This window comes from Mandrillus leucophaeus, unplaced genomic scaffold (genome assembly GCF_000951045.1).
Source record: "Mandrillus leucophaeus isolate KB7577 unplaced genomic scaffold, Mleu.le_1.0 Scaffold455, whole genome shotgun sequence".
NCBI lineage: Eukaryota > Metazoa > Chordata > Mammalia > Primates > Cercopithecidae > Mandrillus > Mandrillus leucophaeus.
In genome coordinates this window covers 2,011,714-2,034,735 of record NW_012104865.1, presented here as the reverse complement: position 1 = coordinate 2,034,735, position 23,022 = coordinate 2,011,714, and the positions used below count along the sequence as shown (strand labels likewise).

At 35.7% G+C, this 23,022-nt stretch overlaps 1 protein-coding gene across 2 annotated transcripts in view; it reads left to right on the top strand.

Annotated features, from left to right (window-relative positions):
* The first annotated feature begins 22 nt into the window (after positions 1-22).
* PPFIA2 (protein tyrosine phosphatase, receptor type, f polypeptide (PTPRF), interacting protein (liprin), alpha 2) overlaps positions 23-23,022 on the top strand; it is a 542,959-nt gene continuing 519,959 nt past the window's right edge. For both annotated transcript variants that reach the window (XM_011994387.1, XM_011994388.1), the window contains exons 1-2: positions 23-741; positions 4,962-5,212. In XM_011994387.1, the coding sequence (XP_011849777.1) occupies positions 4,964-5,212 (249 nt within the window). In that variant the 5' untranslated portion in view covers positions 23-741; positions 4,962-4,963. The remainder of the gene's footprint in view (positions 742-4,961; positions 5,213-23,022) is intronic.

Here is a 23,022-nt window from a genome sequence, read left to right as displayed (position 1 = left end):
GCTTGCCTTTCCGGAGAAAAAGCGCCTCCTTTAAGTGAAATGAGACGCGGGAGCACGGAAACAGGCTGGGGGCCAGGAGGAGACCTGTCCTGCTTTTTGCATCCCTAGGGACTCGTTTTCCTTCAGGTTTCTAACTCCCAGGGTTAGCCTTAAACTCCAGAGGGGCTCCAGGAGGGACGACTGGGTGGAGAACTTCTCTCCCAGATACTTCTCACGCCTTTTCTCCAAGATCTCTTTTGGAGGGACGCCCCACACACCCCGGGTGGCCCGGGCGCGGAAGGGGAGCGGCGCCGCTTGGTTAAGTTTCTGAAAGTCAAACCCAGTCCCCGGTCCCCGGTCTCCGCCCCGGGGCTCCAGCTGCACGCGGGGAGCTGCGGCTGCTCTGGCAAAGGGGCCGCGGCTGCTTTAAGAGCCGCCTCCCCCTCTCCTCGTTTGACAATGGTCTGAACCGAGCTCTGCTTCCCAAAGCAAAATTTGTAATATGCCATTTTTCCGATGGACGCTTCTCCTTTTGGCTGCTGACGGAGCCACGGGAAGATGCCGAGCTCCTGCCACGCCACCGGGCCGGGGCACGTTCCGGGAGGGCGCCGGGGCACGCGTGTGTCTGAGCTGCCTTTCTCCTCCCGTTGCTAGGGAAATGGTCCAGGAGTGCTGGGTGTGAGCCTCCCTTCTCCTCAAGCCGGAGACTGCGGTTGTCATTGATCAATTGAAGAAGCAAGGACCCGAAATCACAGACATTAGGTACAGAAACTGTCTTTGAGTTTTACTGTCTCCTTTCGCTGTATTTTTTGACCACCTCCCTGGCCCCACCCCGCCCCCAGGGAAGATGAGATGCAAATTCCTCCTTGTTGATTACTGTTAGGTGTCTTTTGCTTTCACCTCATCCTCTCCGTCTCCTATCTCTCTACCTCCTGCCTACTTGGCTGTGTCCTGTTGGGCAGGATGAACAATTTTAATATGGAAATGATGAAGTCAACTTCTTCAAGGTGGTGGGGGGTGTGGCTGAGAGATAACTGTCCAGTAGTGTGGGGTGAGCTGGCTCTTTGGCTGTCTGTAAATGCACTAGGGTAAAGAAAGTGTAAAATGTGTCCATTAAAGGTGATAATATTTCCCGAGGACAGAGGCTTTCAAAGAGTTAAATAGGAGGGAGAATATTCATGTAATGTAATCAGACAATAGCTAGGATTTCTCTCACTGAATTACTCCTTGTAGGTTAACTGAGGTGGAGCTGGGATGGTTCTTAAGACTAAATATTTTCAGAAGAAACTCACTATAGAGAATAATTACATTCTTACTTCTCGTAGGGCCGACATCTTACTGATATGATTAAATAAAGTCATTTATTGACAGCAAAAAGAAAAAATGCTTTTTGTAGCATTCTCATATCTGAAGACGTACTGCTTGGATGGCATACATTGCTAAGGAACACATTGGATTTTGAAAGCCCTTGAGTGAGGACTCCAGTGGGCATTCAAACTTTTATTTTGAAATCTGAGAAATTTAAAAGACAGTCAAGGTTATGTGCTAAGAATAAAGGAGTTGATTTTCCTGATATAAAATTCTGCCAGCTAAATTTCAGCACTGTGATAATTAAGCCAATCAGGTTTATTATTACTTTTTTTATTTATCAACAAAATTAACAATGTCTCTGACTAGATTTCAAAACCCTCAGCAATTTAATGAGGAAAGCTTCAATATCTAGATGAAGATAATTTATATATCGAATTGACTTGGAGGGAGGAATGATGAAAAGGCAAATATCAAGGCAAATTGTTAGGATGCCCTTTCTGGCTTTTCAGAAATTATGTGATGAATGCAGTTTTTAGTATTGAAGCTGATTATAAAAGTTAAAAGTGATATATCTGAGTGAAATGGACTAGACATTGAATGACCATAGCCTTCTGGACTGTGTAAGTTGCTTCAGATGTCATCCATTCTTTAAAAGGGTGTTTAACTCTTACATTGAATATGTATCTTTAATTGCTTTTAATACTTAAAATGTACAAAATGTGCATTTAAGAAATGTTATACTGCATTTTAAGGATTATTCAAATATTTTGTAATTTATGTTAGAATCTGAATTCTAATGAAATAAATTAAGCTAGTTCATGAAAGTGGCCTTATTTTTTTGTAGACTATTTTTTTTTTCTAAATTTGATAAGAAGACTTTGGATATACTCCTTTGGGTTGACTGTAAGGTATAGGCAACATATATTCATCTTATTTCCTAAGTAAATTTTGCATAATTTGATTTTTATAAATTGGATTTGAAGAGTTCAAAAGTATCTACTAGAATTAAACCTTTAGACAGAGCAGCAGAATGAGTCATAAAGGTAAAATATTGTTTCTACAAAGATAAATGTTGATCACTTTATAATAGAAGTAAATACTTACATTTGTAATTGCCCTTTATATGTTTTGCTGTGTGTTCTCAGTCAGATTACCTATTAGATATTTTCTTTTTTTTTCCCTAAGCATAGCTTATTGGCCCTCTTTCATGAAAGAGATAACTAAAGTTTTAACATGTAAAGTAACTTGTCCTGGTTCACGTGCCTTACGAGTGGAATCAAATCAAGTTCTTTTGAGTGTAGATTTAATAGACTTTCTAAGTCCCTAAGCCACTTTTAATCATAGCATCTTTTGACTAAATCTAAGACTACCTTTAATGTTGATTTAAGACCCTAAAGTTTGTGAATGTTTAGTATCTCATGGTAACAACGAGGGATTGTTAGGATATTACATTCAGGTGAAAATTATACTGGGGTATTCACTGCTGTTACGCTTTGCCTTGGAATTTAAAGTTGTTCTAAGTGATTCAGGGTGGAAAGGAATTAATAACTTTCATTCAAGAACGACATAGTTTAAAGTATAGATTTAAGAATTTAAATCTACAGGTAAGCCTAAAATTTAAACCTTTTAGGGTTTCGTTAACCCTAAAATTTAAACCTCGTGAGTATTTGGGCACAAATTGTCCCACTGCTATGATTTGCTCTCCCAGTACTTTGTTTTAACCTTAAGTGTCAAAAGTAAACACATTGGCTCCTGGTGATTATTTCTCAGAATGACATAGCTGCTCAGTGTGTAGATTTCATGCATGACCTGCTAACTAATTGTTTTAAATAATCAAATGTGTTGGAACACTGTTGTTTTCTAATTCCTTTTCAATTAATATAAAGAAAATTTGAAGCAGTTAAAAAGAGTTTGCATTTTCCATCTTTGTGATAGTCTTTGAATGAAAATCAAATTGAGACAAATGCAAGAAACAGTTTTATCCATTAAGTGTGTAACAGTAGTATCAAGTGTGGGTATCGGGGTGTGTGTGCTTATATTCATTTTATGTGTGTACTCTGTTACATATTTTAGTGTGCATACAAAATTGAACAAATTAAATTCCTGCCTTCAGGTAGCTCGGTGTTATGAGCAATGAGCAAAACTTCAAAGCATTTAAAATTTTCCTAATATTCACTGACCCCCTTAGTTTTTTAATATAGGTTATCATTCACAAAATACTTTATTACTTACATACTTTTTAAAAGTTTCTCTTAGTTTTCAGGAGTCCCTGACCAGATCATTCACAGATAATTGAATTTTGCTCCTCAATAACCCAATTTGTATGAAGACTCACATAAAAAGTAATTAAATATTGAGCTGTTAAATCTTGACATTCTATTTGAAAATATCACCAGAAATATTTTCCCTAAGGACAGGAATGTGTAGGCAGAAAAATTAATTGACCTTGCATTATAAAACCAAAAAATGCTTCAGGATCAACAACCAAACCTGCCTTTCTTCACATTAGCCTTTTGCAAAACCAAGCCGTCTAATTAATAGCTGCTGGCCATAGTACAACAACCAAAACTGAGATGAGTTTGACTTTTCTTTGAAACATTAGCTAGAGGATGAAAGAGAAAATGAGATAATTTCTGACTTTTAAGATGCCACATAATTGTTCAACCATGCACCTAAGTGTGTTTTGTCTATTTTAAATCAAATTTAAAAATATTCTGAAAGCAGTTCATTTATTTCATGACTGAGAATTTGTGATTGGCAGCTGAGATGTGAAGTTACTACATTAGCTAATATAATTTATGACATCTGTTTTGCAGAATATTTGAAAGAGTGTTAGTTTGTATTGTTTGGATGAAAACCAGACTATGTAGTTAACAGGAAAAAAGGAATATTAAGTGTAATGATGAGTATAATACTCTAAACAAATTTGTATACCTCAGTTTATTTCATAACGTTTTTGTCTAATTCAGTCAGCATCACTTATCTGCTCTGGGTAGACCACATAGGAATTCAGGGAGAGAGCATACAAAAGTAATAAAATGGAAAATGTAATGTCAAAAAGCTTAAAACTAGTCAATTTGAAAAAAAATCTGTTGACTAAAAAAGTAAAAGCTGATTATCATATAAAATAAATACTCAATGATTTGTAGATTTTCTACAAGAAAGAGTAAACATTAATTCGTTGAATTACCTAAGTCATTCAAAAGTCATTTACTTCCTACCGGTTAAGTGCCAGACACTGTGCTTGCCATGAACAATATACAGTAATAACAAATAAGGGTAACATAAAAAGTATTCACTCTAAGAGATCTGTAAACTTGCAGATAAGAAAGGTGATGAAATAATAATGGAAATAACATATTTATTTAAATTGAATTAGGTGGGATAAATCATGAACATGAACTTTGAGAAACAAGTGAAACAAAGTTGCATATGGGAGGTGGGACAAACGTGATGTCATGGAAAGAGAAAGCACTTAGGGCTGAAGGAAGTAAATGAATCATATTTCATTGAGGTCAAAACATTTTGCTTGGTTGGATTTGGGGCAACAGGTAGGGGAAATAGAGACAAATAGGCTAATAAGCTGAAAAATATTTAGTGAATTGATGTCCAAATGACATTATTGGAAATCATTTGTTTACTAAGACTCCTTCCCACTTACTTTCTTTAAGCAATGATGTGTGAAGTGATGCCCACGATTAATGAGGACACCCCAATGAGCCAAAGGGGGTCCCAAAGCAGTGGCTCGGACTCAGACTCCCATTTTGAGCAGCTGATGGTGAATATGCTAGATGAAAGGGATCGTCTTCTAGACACCCTTCGGGAGACCCAGGAAAGCCTCTCACTTGCCCAGCAGAGACTTCAGGATGTCATCTATGACCGAGACTCACTCCAGAGACAGCTCAATTCAGCCCTGCCACAGGTATGCTTCCTGGTAGCCTTTGTTTCTGCTATTGTAATTGAAAATTCGGAAAGATTTAAATAAAATTCACTTTACTCCCATTCTTAATGTTACTTTTCCACTTAACATATGTGATATGCACATTTTTGTTAAGAACAACTTAGGAATAGATGATTAGTTCACTTGAAACCTTGCCTCAAACAAAGTCATGGACTGTTAATGGTGGTTGGGGGTTTATGTGAGAAGCAAGAGTTCTTACCTGGTCTTTCTTAAAAGTTGTATTTGTGTGTCTTAGTAGGGTAGAAAACCACTTGTTGATCAGCTTTTAATGACCGGAATGTGGAGATAGTTTTATCTTTCTTACCTTTTAAACACAATGTTGACATTTGGAAATATGTGTTTTTCATTTTCAGTTGTATGGTCTGCCTTTGACCGTACTTTGGAAGCCTTGTGTCCAACTATTGTTTCGTCTTTTTTTTTTTAAAAATGCCTAATATCTGCTTTAAAATTCTTGGAATTACTAATATATTATCCTCTCCCTTGGGGGGGAAAAAAAAAAAAAAAAAAACCAAAACACTTTAACTGGTTTCTTTTTATTTTTAAAACATTTTGAAGATTGGTGAAAGGGAAAAAGTTAAGCCTCACTAACTTAACATTGTTAGATTAGCTATGTTTAAATACATTTCTGTCAATCTTTGTATTTTACAGAAAAAAAAATCCTAAGATATTTTAAGAACTGCCAGCCTATTTATATACAAAGTTAATGATTAAAGTCAATTTACTTGTTTAAGAAACGCATAGGCTGGGCGCAGTGGCTCAGGCCTGTACTCCTAGCACTTTGAGAGGCCGAGGCGGGTGGATTGCCTGAGCTCAGGAGTTCAAGACCAGCCTGAGCAACATGGTGAAACCCCATCTCTAGTAAAATACAAAAAATTAGGTAGGCATGGTGGCGTGTGCCTATAGTCCCAGTTACTCGGGACGCTGAGACAGGAGAATTGCTTGAACCTGGGGAGGCAGAGGTTACAGTAAGCCAAGATCACGCCACTGCACTCCAGCCTGGGACAGAACAAGACTCCATCTTCAATAATAATAATAATAATAATAATAATATAATTGTGCCTCTTTTAGGTATGAGAAGAAACATAAAAATGAATGGGATTTTTGACAGTCACCCCCATTAAACTAAAACTTTCTTTTAAATACAAGGTTGATTGACCCTTTCCTTAAAAAACAGTACACTAAATGTTAAAGAGTTGAATTCTCTTCACAAAGTTATGGCTTGTAACAAAGATATCTTTATAAATATTGAAAACTATATATTCAAAATTGATAAAATTCTAAAGCTATCTGTACTGTTAACTCATAGACATATTTACGACTCTCAAAATGGAAAGGATCTCTAAGAATCCCCTGTTGCATCCTGATTAGGTAATCCCATAACCCTATGTGAATAACTGCTATTCCAGTCCTTTTCATTTTCAGTCAGTTTATCTTGTGCTGAGATGAAATAATGTTTTTAATAACTCTCACTTCTTGGTACCATGGTTTGTGTCATCACACAAAATGTTTTGACTCATTTCAAAAGGCAGCTATGATAGCTACACCAAATATTATGTATTTTTAAGGAAGATATTTTAGTCTTTGCAATTGCTCTTCATAAGGTGATTTCTAGAACTGTCACCATCATACTTACTCTCTTGGAGGATTATTTGAGTTGGTTAATTCTCTTGTTAAAGTGGTCCAAGAACCAGTCACACTCTTCCTCATCTACTGTGACAAGTGGAAAATGGGGCAATCATTTCTCCTTCTGGATACAGTGTTTCATTAGCTTACACTAGGATTTTATGATATTTGGAGACAAGTTCAACATACCTTCAATGTGTACTGGGACAGCAGTCAACTGAAGTTTCTCATTGACTTGCATAGATGCTGCAGTGTGTTCCCATTTCCCCTCCACTCTTCTTGGAAGTTGATTCTGATCCTACATGTAAGACTCTGCATGTATCCCGCTTACATTTGTCTTTCTATATTTTATTCAAGCTTGAAGTTTTCAGTTTAAATCCTAATCTTATCAAAATGTATCTAAAAGTAATTTGGATTTTTAAATTTTCCCCTTCTGTAAAAAAAGGTGACTATTTTACTTAAAAATGTGAAAATAAAGCACGAGAACAAGATACTTTAGGAAAAAAAGGAGAAAATTGAAAAATATTTTTATACATAACTGATTGTGGAGGTGAATCTCTCTGTATAACTGATTGTGGAGGTAAATCTTTGTAAAGGTATAAGAAAAAAATGTTTTATTTCTAGCTCTTCAGTTGTATTGAGTATCTAAATTATGATTGCCTTTAAAATGTTAAGTTTTAATTTTTAAATATACTGCCCAGCCTTTTATCTAAATCCCTTGGGGCCAGTTGTGTTTTGGAGCTCACAGGTTTTCTGATTCTCTCTCTCTCTCTCTTTGTCTCTTGTTCTCAGTTTCTTCTCTCATTCTCTCTCTCGCTCTCTCCCTCTCTCTCTCTCTCTCTCTCTCTCTCTTTCTGTGTGTGTGTAGCATATTATAGAACACTATTCCTGAAGGACTATGGGCAGCACCCGTATTTCTGAATATTTCTGAAATTTTTCTGAAGAGAATTCTATGAGTATCCCTATTGCATGGAAAAGATAAAGACTGTAAATAGTCTCATGATTAAGTATAGGTCTGATTTTCCCACCCATCAAATTCATTACATATTTACAAATAAAATATCAATTTCAGAGTGTATGGATTTTAGAATTATAGATTAGGGATTATGAGCCTATACATTTAGATGGCTATAGTTCCATTCTAAATTAAAAATACTTTAAGGATATCTTTTTCAATGTCAATTTGTATGTTGCTATTATAAATATCTCAGTACTCCTAGAAATCCACAGGTCCTCAGACAGTGATAATCCTCTTATTTTTTTAAAAAAGAAAGCGTTTAATAACCTAATCTGTATCTTTAGGGCTGTAAGTTTTCTATAACTAATAGAGGAATATTCTTCATTAATTGCTATCATTGAAAGTTTATGAATATTTTGTAAATAATGTGCCATTGTGTGGTGGCACTGCATTTGACATTTAGATGGAAGTTGAAAATGACTACCATAAATGTGAGTTTTGAGGCAGAAATAAGGCATGTAAAATTGAAAACTGCTAGAGTAACAGAAAAATGAAAATTATTTCAGCAAACACAGGGTAGAATTGAAAGCAGAGATAAACTTTATGACATAGATGTCTTAAATTGCCCATTCAGTGCTATTAGGTCTTGGTGATTGGAGCTTTACTTTAGTCACTTTCTCTCCCATTTTTTCTTTATAAAAGAATGCAACAATAATTTTTAACAATTTTAACCATGTAAATTATTTTATAGCCATGTTGTTTAGTTTTTCATTGTGTCTTTGGGTATATCTGTTTAAAGAGTGCTGATAATTTCACATCATTCCACACCTCCAGGCCTGACGTTTCTAAGCTATGCCCTCAACGATCTAACTTATTAATGCACAGATCCATTTTAATGTTCCACAGAACCTCAGATTCAACATGTTGCAAACCCAGGCATCATCTACCTCCAACTCACAACCTAAGTGTACTCTAACTCCTTACCTAGACACCTTAAGAGTCCTTATAGTTGGTGCTTTCTTCCTCCTCTAAATTCAGTCTTCAGTGGGCCATACTTTTTGTACCTCTTAAATAATTCTCAAATCTCTCTACTCTTCTGTTTTTCTTGACACCTGACCCTGAAATTCTTTGCTACATCTCCTAACATTTCTAGTGTTGTAAATATGTCACATTATATGCTTGAATAGTACGACACTGTTTGATGTGTCCCAGCAAACTCCATTCTTTTTCCTTCATGCATGTTCATCTCTCTACCTATAATGTTCTTCCTCATTGTCTTTGTCTGGTTAATTTCCCATCCTAGCCAAAAGTTTATCTCTTTCAGGAACTCTTTTCTGAACCCTAAGTACATCTGTTCTGTGTGCTTTACTCTTATCGTTTATCATATTGTAATTAAATTATCTGTTTATGTGCCTGTTCCCCAACCTAAACTATAAGCTCCTTGAGAAAACGAGCAGATCTCAATAGTGCAAAACCCCCTGAACTGCCAAAGTACCAGGCTCATAAAAAAGGCTTTTAAAGTAAATGCAGAACTAAATATATGTGCATTTTGATGTAGAAAGAACAATAAACTTGAAATAGGAAGATCAGGTTTGCACTGTGACCCAACTACACATCACCAGTTTGAGACAGAACTTCAGATTTCCATGCTACAGAAAGTGTTTAATACTAACAGCTTATAGGGTAACTTGTGATGATTGAAGAAAATGAGACACATAAAAACTAATTAATGTTTAAGGCATTAAATATAGAATTGCTTGCATTTGTTTTATCCAGAATGCCAAAATATGATTATTTCTATACATGTATGTGAATAATCATTAGGATAATTAGAATAATTTACTAGGGATATTGACAAAATCCTACACATTTTTGAGAACAAGGGGAATAATTGTCAATTATTAATATATTTGTTAAGAATGTTTAGAGGAGAGGTAAAGGGAATGTGCTTCCTATTGCAGAATGTCATATGTAAAAGTTTAAAATTTGTTTTCATCACCTTTTTTAGCATATATTGAGGGTCCACTGTGCATTATTAAATAGCTACATATGTTTGTAAAGCGGATAGGGGTAAAAAGTTTGGCTCTTCGACAGTTTAGGGAGTAGAGTTGCTTGGAAAAAAATACATAAATGGGCCCAAATAAATATAGTACTGGAAGATTATAGAAGTACTGAAAGTATTTGAATTATGAAGTTGATATGTGATTCACTACAACAAGTTTCATGTGGAAAGTGATATTAAAGAGGTATTTTTGACAAAAGGTTGGTAAAGATTCTAAGATATTCCATGTGGGGTAGTAAAGTTGTGCAGATAGAACTTTGCTGAAGGACATATGGGAAACCAAAATTCAGCATATGCTCTACTTCTCAGGCTAGGCTTAGGGTCCCTACTTTGCACAAAGAAGACTCTTTGGGGATTCTTGCTTGTTTTGTTTTAAAAAATTAAGTGGCAATCACTAACGAAAAAAGATTTGTTTGATGAAATGTTATGGGATGAAAGTAAAGTTCTATATAGTGACTGTGGAATGTAGACTGTTATAATGTGTGGTGCAAAATAAAGACAGGAATTTCCCTGTAGAATAATCTGTAGAATTTTGGGTGAACTGATGATCAGATCATGAATAAAAATTATTCTACAATCTTGATTTTGGATGGATTACATGATATTTATCAGTTATCTATTGCTTAAATAATGCTATATAACAACACAAAAACCTCAATAACATACAAAAATATGGGTCTGTGGAATTCAGCTGATCTTGAATTGGCTGATCTTGGCTGGACTAACTTTATGTCACTGGCTAGCTGAAGGTTGGCTGTGTCAGCTTTATGTTAGTTGGCTGTTGGCTGATTCTAATCCAGGATGGCCTTGGCTGAGTCAACTGGGGCCATTCACCTCTATGCCATGTGTCTAATCCTGCAATGGGCTCCCCCTGGCAGGTTCTCACGATCATGGAAGAGGAGTAAGAGCCAAATGGATATAAGCAGATGCTTATTAAACTTCTGCATAAGTCATTTTTGGCAGCGTCACTTGGCCAAACCCAGAGAGAGTGGAAAGCAGAACAGAATTACATGACAAAGGGTATGGCTACAGGATAAGTGAAACACTGGGACTATTAGTGCAACTGACCTACCACAAATGTCACTAAAAGAGTGATTTTTGATTTGGGTCATTTTCATGTTAGAGAAAGCTTATTGTGATAACCTTCTGGTGAAGTAGGGAGATTTGAAATAGAAATGTGACCAGAAAACTAGAAAAGATAATTGAAATGTAAAGACTATTGAAGAGAAAGAATGGTCAGGGATGGGTAATGTCCTGAATGGCTAAGGCTTTGGACTTGAGTCAGAAGATCTGAATTTGAATTGGGGCTCCTTCCTTTGTTAGCTGGAGGACCATTGGAAAGTCACTTGATTTTTCTCAAACTCTGTTTCCTTAATTGAAAAGAGTAAATGACATCTACCCTTAGGAGTGATTGAAAAGAGGTATGAGTATGTGCTTCAGAAACCCTGAGCATTTTAAAATACCAGGTTTATATATATATATATATAATTTGGGATGTGCTGGTGTACATCTTGACAAGAAATTAAAAGAGGCTACTTATGGAGGACATATATATCTTTTGACATTCTAAAATTCAAACTATTTGAGTAAATCTTATAGAGAGCAACAGCTTCTGCCCTGACGGCACTTGTATTCTGAATGCATACTACCTAGGTAGAATTGGACTTGCTACTTACTAGCTCAATAACCTTGGTCAAAGTGCTTACTTCAAATAATGATAAAAACTGCCTCATAAGATCGTTATGAGAAACAAATGAGTTGGAACATGTCAAATGATCAATTCAATGCCTCACAGGTAGTACATGCTCAATAAATGTTAAATGTAGCTATTGTTGCTGATATTATCATTGTAGATATTATCATCATTATCTTTAGCCAACCTTAACTGCACAATTTTACTGGGTAATAATGAACAGTAGCACAAATTGAGAGCACTAAAAATCCTTACTCTCTTCAATCTTTATCAAATTTTAAAGGTCTTTTGATTTATCTTTTTAAAAAGTTCTTAACTGCATTTTCCTAAATTTTCCACTTCCACCATGGCCAGTCACATATGTCCCTTGATTACATCAAACAACATCCCTTCCTATTGTGCTGAGATTATAACTGAATTGAGCTCCTTTGTGTTCTGTGAAACCTAATACCAGCACATTGTGTTATCCCTTACCTGTCAGAGAGAAAGATGTTCCATCTTTTACCTCCTGTTATAGCCATCCTATTTTCTTAATGTGTATTTCTCCCTTCTAGTTATTTTTTCTTCTGGCCAAATAAAATGATATCCACTTGCGGTCTATATTTCTCATTGCTTCTTTTTCTTTTTTAACTCTTACAGTCAGGCTTCTATCATCATTGTTTTCCTAAAATAAAGTACACGTGTATATGCCACCAATATTTTGCAAATCTAGTGATGCTTTCATATTCTCCATGTCCCTTGAATTCTTTGTGTTGAGCAATGCTATTAATTATTTCATGTTGAAATTTCCATGCTCTTAATTCTCCATAACATTCCCTTTCTAGGCTAGTAGATATGTTGTCCTTCAGTGCTCATTATTTTCCTCCCACACACTTATCTACACCCATACTTGTCTTCATTTACTTACATTCTCCAATCTTAAGCATTGCCCTTCTAGTATGTGAATACTTATCTCTAAATCCTTGAACACTCCTTTTTACCTCCTCTCTTGATTGTTTATTCCCTCTGTCTCTAGTATCTTCAATTACTTTTCCTCTAAGCTGGCTATTTTGCAAGATATTCAAATAGATTTCTTAACATTAAAATGATGACAAGTACAATTAACAACAAAAAAGTCCCTTGACTCTGTTTCCCCTTAGTTTTCAACTTATTTTTTTCTTCTTCTGTAAACTTATTCTCCACATTTATTTTCCAGACTTGCTCTCACTGTCTCAATTTTTTCAACTTCTATACTGCAGTCTGATTTTTACTCTAACTCCCTGTTCAGAATGTTCGCTGTCACCAATAACCAATTAATAATTGTAGTACGTTTATTTTATTTGACACCACTCTTCTCCAAAACCTAGATAAATTAATCTTATCCCTTTAACTTTCATGATGCCATACTGTCTTAGTTCTTAAATATTTTGTTTTATTCCTCTCAATTTTTTTCTTGTGGACAATTCCTTATGTAGTTACTTCTTAAATGTTCAATAACAAAGATAAGATTAATTGTAATAGCTAACATTTCTGAACACTCCCAGTATGCCATTCAGTGTTTTATTTAAGCACCTAGATATTAAAATGGGAGTGTTTCCCTCTCTCTCTGTTGGAGATAAAACTAATTAAGTGAGGCACAAGACTTTATTTGCAGGAGATGCTAAGATATAGTCCAACCCGTTAAGTTTAGTCTTTACTCAAACTCCACATTGGAACTCTACAAAGATTGAGTTGGAAAAGCTAGAAGAGAAGTACAATTGTTTTGGAGAGCTGTTGGTTTGTTGTACATAATCTACCACTCCATGTATGAGAAATGAGAGCAATTCCTGCTCACCTTAGCCAAGTGAGATGAGCTTCAGGAAAAACATTCAGAGAGTTTAACAGGTTTCCTCTAGAGAGTAAAGGATATAGAGTCTGAAATCTAAAAGCAGCCATGTAGCAGATGAAGGCCTTGCAAGGCAGGCAAGTCCTCTTGGTTCTCCATGGTCAAGAAGAAGGTTGGCAATGTTTGAAGAGCAACTTGCGATCCTCACAAGGGGAGCTTGCTTAGGGTTATCTTAAGCCCATAGGTGAGTAGACTCGCAGAAGCCAAGGTTCCAAGGTTCCAATGTGGTGAATTATGAGCAACAAATTTGGAGGATTGATTCCAAGAGAGGAGAACTGACAGAGGGGTTCTTTGAGAATGCCACAGGTGCACTCCAGAAGAAGAAGAAAAGGTCATTGCTTCCACATTTGCCATTCCAGAAATCCCAGACAGTGGTGACACAAGGGTCAGCCACATGTAACTGTGGTCTTTCCCCTCCAAGTTTTTTTCACAGGCCCTGAGTCTGAAGTGGTCGGAAACAGTTGCTGTGAGTGGGTGATGTGAGAGACCACCAGACACCTACCCTCCAATGCAGACTTCAGGGCTTGAAGTAAGCCTGAACCAAGTATGAGGGGAGAAACTTTAGGTTAGATGGGACCTTAGAGCTGTGTCTATTTTATAATCCTATATAGAACCAAAACTATAAAATCATTAGTCTAGACTAGACTTTTTCATTATAAAAGAAAAGATAATAATTTATTGTCTAATCATATCAGAGAAGCTAGGATGGCTGTCTGAAATTTTGTTTCATATTAATTTCTTAACCTGGGGGAATTAGAGGGGATAAAATGGTTACTAAATTCAGCTTATTCATTAAACTGGGTAGAGGAATCATCTCAATTAAGATTCTAAACATTCCAATGACGCCATTATTATTACTATTCTCATTTTACAGATAATGAAACCAAGGCACAGAAAGATTAGGTAACTTCTTCAGCACCACACAATTTGTAAGTGGTATTCACCAGGATCCCATTAATGACATACTTTTGTTTTTACCCTGAGCCCTCTTCTTCATCTTGTTATGTTCATCTAGATTAAAAGAAGTATTAAAGTCCTCTGGAAACCCTGTTTAAGAGACATGGGCAATAGAAAGCATTTCTTGTGGCCAGGTGCAGTGGCTCATGCTTGTCATCCCAGTGCTTTGGGAGGCCAAGGTGGGTAGATCACCTGAGGTTGGGAGTTTGAGGCCAGCCTGGCCAACACAGTGAAACCCCATCCCTAATAAAAATACAAAAAAAATTAGTTGGGCATAGCGGCAGGCACCTGTAATCCCAGCTGCTTGGGAGGCTGAAGCAGAATTGCTTGAACCCAGGAGTCGGAGGTTGCAGTGAGCTGAGATTATGCCATTGCACTTCAGCCTGGGTGACAAGAGCGAAACTCTGTTTTTAAAAAAAAAAAAAAAAAAAGGAAGCATTTATCATAACTACTTCTAAGGCAAACAAATTATTATTAATGAAATTTGAAATTATTATTAGAATTCATATAATTATACTGAATTTAATTACTCAAGGATTCCCAGTCTGATATTTATAATACTATAAATTTACCTTTTTATGCATTGAGCATACTTTATAAGATCCTTTTTATCAGCCAGAAAGTATAGGTTACATGAAAAGATATTTAACTAGAAAGTAGAACACTTGGATTTCAATTTCAACTTTTGCTAAACCCTGTGACATTGGAAAACCAGTGAACTTCTGAGGTTTACTATTTTCTATTGTCTTAAATACAAAAGAATTATAGTCTCTCTAATCTGTCATATTATTTTGCTAATCGTTATAAAGGACAAACATTTTAGCTGTATTAGTTTAATCGTAACTATTTCATGAATAATTACTATTTATTCAACAAATACTTTAGGGCCTATTCTGTGTAAACTTCTATGCTTATGGCATAGTGTTGCTATCTATATTTTATTTTATCTTATCTTTGGTCAATTATGGTTTCTAGGAATATTTAATGGCAAATAAGAAGGCATTGCCTAAATTCTGCTTCCTGTCACATGTATTTGTAAATTCAGTGAAACTGGCTGTTATTTTTAGTGATCTTATTGCCTTTTATCCTCTACTGTGATGAACTGTACATGTTTCTAGAAAAGGTCAACTTTTTCCCTTTTGTTCTAGATCTCATCCCCCCTTGCTATTCCTGCACAAAACTTTTGCATTCTTTTTCCTACATTATGAATCGGTCCATCTCTAATAATTACAACTGAAATATTAAAATATGTTCTTACATTTCTCTTAATTTTTTTTTAAAGCTATTAACACTGCCCCCTCCCCGCCCCACCATTCTACCAAGATACCACCCCACCATTTATCTTTCCCTTTACAGCAAAAGTTTTTTTGCTTTTTTTGTTTTTTGAGACGGAGTCTCACTCTGTCACTTGGGTCGGAGTGCAGTGGTGCAATCTCGACTCACTGCAACCTCTGCCTCCCAGATTCAAATGGTTCTTCTGCCTCGGCCTCCACAGTAGCTGGAGCATCAGGCATGTGCCACCGTGCCCAGCTAATTTTTGTATTTTTAGTAGAGACGGTGTTTCACCATGGTAGCCAGGATGTTCTCCATCTCCTGACCTCGTGATCCACCCGCCTTGGCCTCCCAAAGTTCTGGGATTATAGACGTGAGCCACCGTGCCCATCCTTGTTTGTTTCTTTTAATTGCCTATATCCGTTCTTATTTCTCTCCCCAAATTTTCTCTTTGATCTACTCCTGGATTTAGGCATTCAGCTTGAATTCACCCTGAGTGGAGTGGATTTAAGAAAACATGAATTTAGATCAACTTCATCTAAACTGCTCTGTGAAGATTAGCAATATCCCCCATATTGCTAAATGCAGTGGTCATTTCTTAGTCTTTATTCATGCTTACTTTATTAGCATCTTTAGACACAGTGGATCTCCCCTTCTTTGTTGAGACACTTACCTTATTTGGCATTAGGATAGCCCACTTGCCTGGTTTTCCTCTTTTGTTTTTGGCCACTTTTCAGTCGTTATTATCATTCACTTGTCATCTTCCTGGCATCTTAATGCTTGATTACTCCAGGGCCCAGATCCTAACCTTGTCTTTTTCCATCTCTATTGACACTATTGATAATGTCATCCATCTGCTCCCTTTAAATATCATCTAAATGTTGATGACTCCAGAATTTTCACCTCTTCTCCAGACATTCCTTCAACTTTCAGACACTTATTGTCTAATGTTGAAACTTAACGTGTACAAAACTGAGTTCATGATCTTCACTTAGTCTTTGACATCTCAATTAATAGCAACATCAATCTTCCATTGGCTTAGGCCCAAAACTTCAGTGTTTTATTTCTTCCACATTCTCTGTGCAATCTATCAGCAGTCTCTCAGTGTTTCCTTCAAAGTATATGCAGAATTAAACCACTATAAGCACCTCTGCAACTCCATCCTAGTCAGAGTCACTATCTCTTACCCAAATTAGATGAAAATTTCCTAACCGTTTTCCTTGCTTGTGTCCTTGTAGCTCATCGATATAATTCAGAGCAATAAAAAAGATTCTGATTTGGATAAAAAGTAAGTCAGAGTTTGTTTCATATCTGCTCAAATCTCTGAAATAACTTCCCATCTTAGTGGAGAAGCCTAGGTCTTTAACCAGTCCTACAGTGTTAACATTTGCAATTCCCCTTTACCTATCTGATAACGTGTCTTACTGTTTTCCAGCTCACTCATTCTATCCCACCATCCTGGTGTTCTTGCTGTCCGACGTGTCAGAGATTTAATTGCCTTAGGGACTGCAGTGGCTGCTCTGTAGGCTTGGAAAAGTTGTCCCCTAAATAACCATATAGCTTGCTTTCTTCACCTTTCCAGGTCTTTATTCAAATATTTACTTAGTAAGGCCATGCCTGATAACCCTGCTTAAATTTATGAAATTATTACATCCCTCTTCCTAATACACCCAACCCCTCTTCTCTACTTTTCCTCCAAAGCATTTATAACCACCTAGTATAGTGTATATTTTATTTCTTTATCTTACTTATTTCTTTTTTCCTCCATTGGGCTCTATGCTCTCTGAGGTCAGGCAGGGGTGTCCAACCTTTTGGCTTCCCTGGGCCACATTGGAAGGATGAATTGTGTTGGGCCACACATAAAATGCAAAAACACTAATGATAGCTGATGAGCTAAAAAAAAAAAAAAAAAAAAAAAAATCTCATAATGTTTTAAGAAAGTTTACGAATTTATGTTGGGCCTCATTCAAAGCCATCCTGAGCCACGTGTGGCCCATGGGCCCCAGGTTGGACAAGCTTGAGTCAGAGGATTCTTTTATATTTGGTTCACAGCTGTATTTTCTGCCTGTAATATCTAGCATTTAGTTGGAGTTTAAAAAAATACTAAATAAATGAAAATAAAGATTATTCTTTTTCTTGTTGTATACATTCTCCGTATTTATTCTATGCTTATTTAGCAAATCATGCAATCATAAAAAATCACTATCATATATTAAAAATCTTAATGAACACAAGAAAACAAATACAATTCGTGGAGCCTTATGGCTAAAGTGTCTACAACACGAGTGTCATTATGTGTGAGACCAGCATTAACGCTCACCTCAAATCCCCTTCTAGAATGAAGTGGATTTGATATCAAGAAGTGGTGGTGACATTTTGAATATGTTACATTCATAGCACTGAGGTCAGAATGTATATGATTTGCTTTGAAGGAATTTTTAAGATAGTGACACAATTTCTGTACATTTCAAATTCCATTTTTTCACATTCTTCATGTTTTTTTTCACTAAGGAATTTATTTATTAAACTAAGCCACTTTTCACACAAAAAAAGTGTATTAATAGTTATATGACATTACAATACTACTACCACTCTTTATTATCTATATCTGACTTTCAGTTTGTGGAAGGACAAAACTAACAGTAGAATATTTTGATTAGTTTTTTGCTTTGGAATAGTTTATATTTAAATTATTCTCTTTTTTTTTTTGGCCTGCTCTTATTGTTATTCTATCAGAGGGAATGATACCAACAGAAAAATAGTCATTAGTATTATCAAGACGCGTTTCTATCTAACCTGAGATTTTTCCCTAAAATGTATAGTCTAATTTGTTGTACTTAATATTAGCACGTTTATGATTCATTTATTTTTACGAATCTTTGATGAGAAATTCTATATGCAGTAACAGAAACATTGAAATTCACACTATTTACTATTCCTGTATAGTTCACTTCAGAGCTTTACTGCTCGAGGGTAAGGTAGCAGCCACCATCACGATTCCTCAGTTTGTGAAAAAGAGTTTAGAAGTATGATTGTGGACATCTTCTTTTAAAACATGACTATCACACTCTAAGTAGATCACACACCTTTGCATTGACCTCTGCAATTAAATTAGTTTACAAAATAATATCTCTGAATTAGCTAAGGCTGCCTGGCCCTTAGTAAACCCTTAATACTTGTTGTTTGTTTACTTAAGAGTCATAAAAATTAAGTTATTTAAGAGAAGATTCATAGGCCAAAGGTACATAGGGTTTGAATTTTAAGTTAAAATTTGTACTGCAACCAGAGTTTTATTTGTGACACCAATAATTTCAAAAAATACTAATAATAAGGCTCTACTAATTTCTCTCAAATATGATTGAATTTATTGAGTAAGATTCTGAATAACTGGCAATTTCTTCCTTGGGCCTTGAATTAGGACAAATTTCCCCCAAAATGAATATTTTTAATAATTTTGCTTTTCAAAAAGTGAGATTGTTGGCCCTGGAACTTGGAATAGGTACTACAGCAAGAAAATGAAATCTCATTGCTCTTGGCTCCCAGCTCTGCTTTCCCTCCTAGATCAAGAGGCTTCAGGTTGTCTTCCAAGCGAGTATAAAGACTAACAGTTATTCCTAAAATATTTGCCAGAAGAAAGTTTCTGTTTTGAAGAGGTTTTTGTCTGTTTGTTTTGTTTTTCTTTCGTTTTTTTTCTTTCTTTTTTTAAATCTATAAGCCCATGTTGATCTTGATGTTAAGTAGAAAAAATTGCTTAGGAACTGATGTGATTAGAATTTGACACTACATTGTTCTACAGTAAATTAATTTTCATGGATTATTCTTACCTATGATTTTCTCTTTTTATGTCCACTTTTAGTGTAATCTGCTTCAATTAAGATATGTGATATTATAGTTCGAAATTTTTTATTAATTCTTGTGAGAGTTTATAAGATGCATTGATATGTTGCTGATCGATAATAGATTAATTGAACAAGTTTTTTTTTTTAAATGGGTAATTAATTTGAAAGTTTTCCATGATAAGAATATTACTTCATGATCATGATCTACTTCTTTTTTTTTTTTTTTTTTTGAGACGGAGTCTCGCTCTGTCGCCCAGGCTGGAGTGCAGTGGCCGGATCTCGGCTCACTGCAAGCTCCGCCTCCCGGATTTGCGCTATTCTCCTGCCTCAGCCTCCCGACTAGCTGGGACTACAGGCGTCCGCCACCTCGCCCGGCTAATTTTTTGTATTTTTTAGTAGAGACGGGGTTTCACCGTGTTAGCAGGATGGTCTCCATCTCCCAACCTTGTGATCCACCCATCTCGGCCTCCCAAAGTGCTGGGATTACAGGCTTGAGCCACCGTGCCCGGCCTTCATGATCTATTTCTAAGATAAAGGAGATAAAATCAGTTCTAAATAATATAAAAATTATATTATCTTTCTTAATTTTGTATATAGAAAAGTTTATTTTAAAATGCTGCCGGGCGCGGTGGCTCACGCCTGTAATCCCAGCACTTTGGGAGGCCGAGGCAGGCGGATCGCGAGGTCAGGAGATCGAGACCATCCTGGCTAACACGGTGAAACCCCGTCTCTACTAAAAATACAAAAAATTAGCCTGGCGTGGTGGCGGGCGCCTGTAGTCCCAGCTACTCGGGAGGCTGAGGCAGGAGAATAGCATGAACCCAGGATGCAGAGTTTGCAGTGAGCCGAGATTGCGCTACTGCACTCCAGCCTGGGCGACAGTGAGACTCTGCCTCAAAAAAAAAAAAAAAAGTAACTTCATTTTGTATTTCCACATCTTAAGTTCTGTGTTAGAATAACAACACGTTTTATTGTCTCTCACAATAATTATAGAGTTTCTACTTCTTGCGATTCTTTTATTTTTAGCATATATTTTGAGGCTGCTATTAGTTTTATTTGACTATATCATATTTATAACTTCATGGCCAGTTGAGCCTTTTATCATCATGAAGTGACCCATTTATTTCTGGACTGCTGTTTTCCCTTGAATTCTATTTAATCTGATTTTATTACTAGTAGTAATAGTATTATAGCAGATTTCTTTTCTGTTAATGTTTGCATTGTGTGCCATTTCTATATTTCTACTTTCAATGTGTCTGTGTTCTTATATATGTTTCCCACAAATAATGAACAGTTTCTGAATTTTATTTGTATGCAGACTGATAATCTTTCTCTTTAAATTTTTTGGTATCTTTATAATTACTGTAAATACTTGTATATTTGTATTTAGTCTACTATTTTACTAAGGGATTTCTATTTTTCCTATCTATTCTCTGTTTTTTTTTTTTTTAAATCAACCTTTCATGCCACCATTTGAATTGCATTTATTTCTCTGTTACTCTAGAAGTTTTACACTCTTGCTGTTCTTTTGTTAACCTACAAATTGCAATGTGCATCCTCAGCAAAGTATAATGTTAATGTATACTTTTCCTGCCTTATACTTCCATGTGTATGATTATATTTTTATCAGGCTATATACCTTTAGATTTATTCACACGTATACCATTTATGTTACCAGTTATTCTTTCTGGATCTCATTCTTTCTGGTTTTTCATCTGGGATCATTTTTCTTCTACTTGAAAAACAAACTTGAATATTTCTTTTAGTGTACATCTGCAGATGAATAACTTTCCTGGTTTAAGTTTTGCAGAAAAAAATCTTTACTTCACCTTTATTCCTGAAGGGTATTTCTACCGGAGATAGAATTTTATGTTAGTAGTTATTTTCACTTGGCACTAAGGCATATTATTTTATTCTGACTTTCATTGTTGCTGTTGAGAAGGCAGTTGTCAATTTAATTGTTGCCTCTTTCAGAGTAAACTGTACTTTTTTTGTTTATCATTTTGGCTGCTTTAGAGAGTTTTTTTTAGAAGAAGTTTTACTGTAATGTACTTAAAATGTATTTCTTTTTATTTTCCATTTTTTCCTTCTTAGTGTTCATAGAGATTATTAACATTGTAACTTACTGTCATTTATTGGTTTGGAAAAATATTTACTTTGCTTCATTAAATACTGCCTCATCACATTCTGTTTCCCCCCTAATTTTGGAATGCCACTTCCTATATGCTAGTTCTCACTTTATTTTCTATTCCTCTTACTCTTTCTTCTATATTTTCCATCCCCTTATTGCTCTGTGATTCATTTGGAATTTTATTTTTGTACTAACAGTTCACTAATTTTCTCTGCTGTTTCTAATTCGCTGTTGAATCTGTATATTTAATCCTTTGTTGTGATTACTATCTTTTAAAATTCTTTTTCATTTGTTTTGTTATAAATTTTATTTAACATTTTAAACATGGTCATTTTAAGTCTTTCTGATAACTTGAATATAAGGAGTTCCTTTTATCTGTTTCATTTGTCTTTTGGTGAATTATTGTTCATTTTTATTGTCTGGTTATCTCGTGTACATTGTTATTTTTGACTGTGTGACAGTCATCTTATTTGTAAAATCATCAGTGGAAGTCTATTTAGTTCTAGGAGAATATTATCTTCATCTAGAGGGAATATTTATTTGTTTTGGCCAGATATCTGGAAAATAGCGATCTTAATTACCTTAATCTAGGTAATCCCTGGGAAGATCTATCATCCAGAGATTATTTCTTCTATGATGCAGTTCTTAGGAATCTCACCTCCAAGTGAGGAAGATTCACGAAGGCCACTGCATCTTGAAAGGACTTGATCTCAATTCCCATCTCTTCAGCCTTATGAAGTTGCCAAATGTGCTGAGCCAGCCTCTTCTTTTGCCACAACTAGGGAAAAAGCAGGTCCAAATGCCTAAGGGCTTAGTTTTCCTTAGATTCCAAACTCTAAAATCTTCACTGTCTTTTTTGTTGTCTTAGTTCAAAAGTGAATTAAAATTTGTTTTAAAAATTATCCAATTTTTCTAGTTGTTCTTATCAATAGAACTGGTCCTAATTACACAGTCTGCCATTACTGGAAGAAGGCCGCAACTTTAATAAGCACAATAAATATAGTAGCCTGATACCAGCATGGGTAATGAAGTGAGGCACCCTTCTCTACAAAATTGTTTTTCAAATGAGCCAAGTGTGGTGGTACATGTCTGTAGTCCCAGCTGCTGGGGAGGCAGAGGCAAGACAAGACCTTGAGTCCAGGAGTTTGAGGTTACAGTGAATTGATCCCACCACTGCACTCCAACCTGGGTGACAGAACAAGACTTTGTCTAAAGAACAAAGAAAAGATAGCTTAAAATGATCTTCTTAAACATGTCCATTTCTATGACAAAATAAGCAATTCTCAAGTTTTTTTCTTCTGGTGTACTACTAGTCTTGCTATATATTCCTGTGAGTATCCTAGATGTCAGCAATTGTTCCAACAGTGTTGAA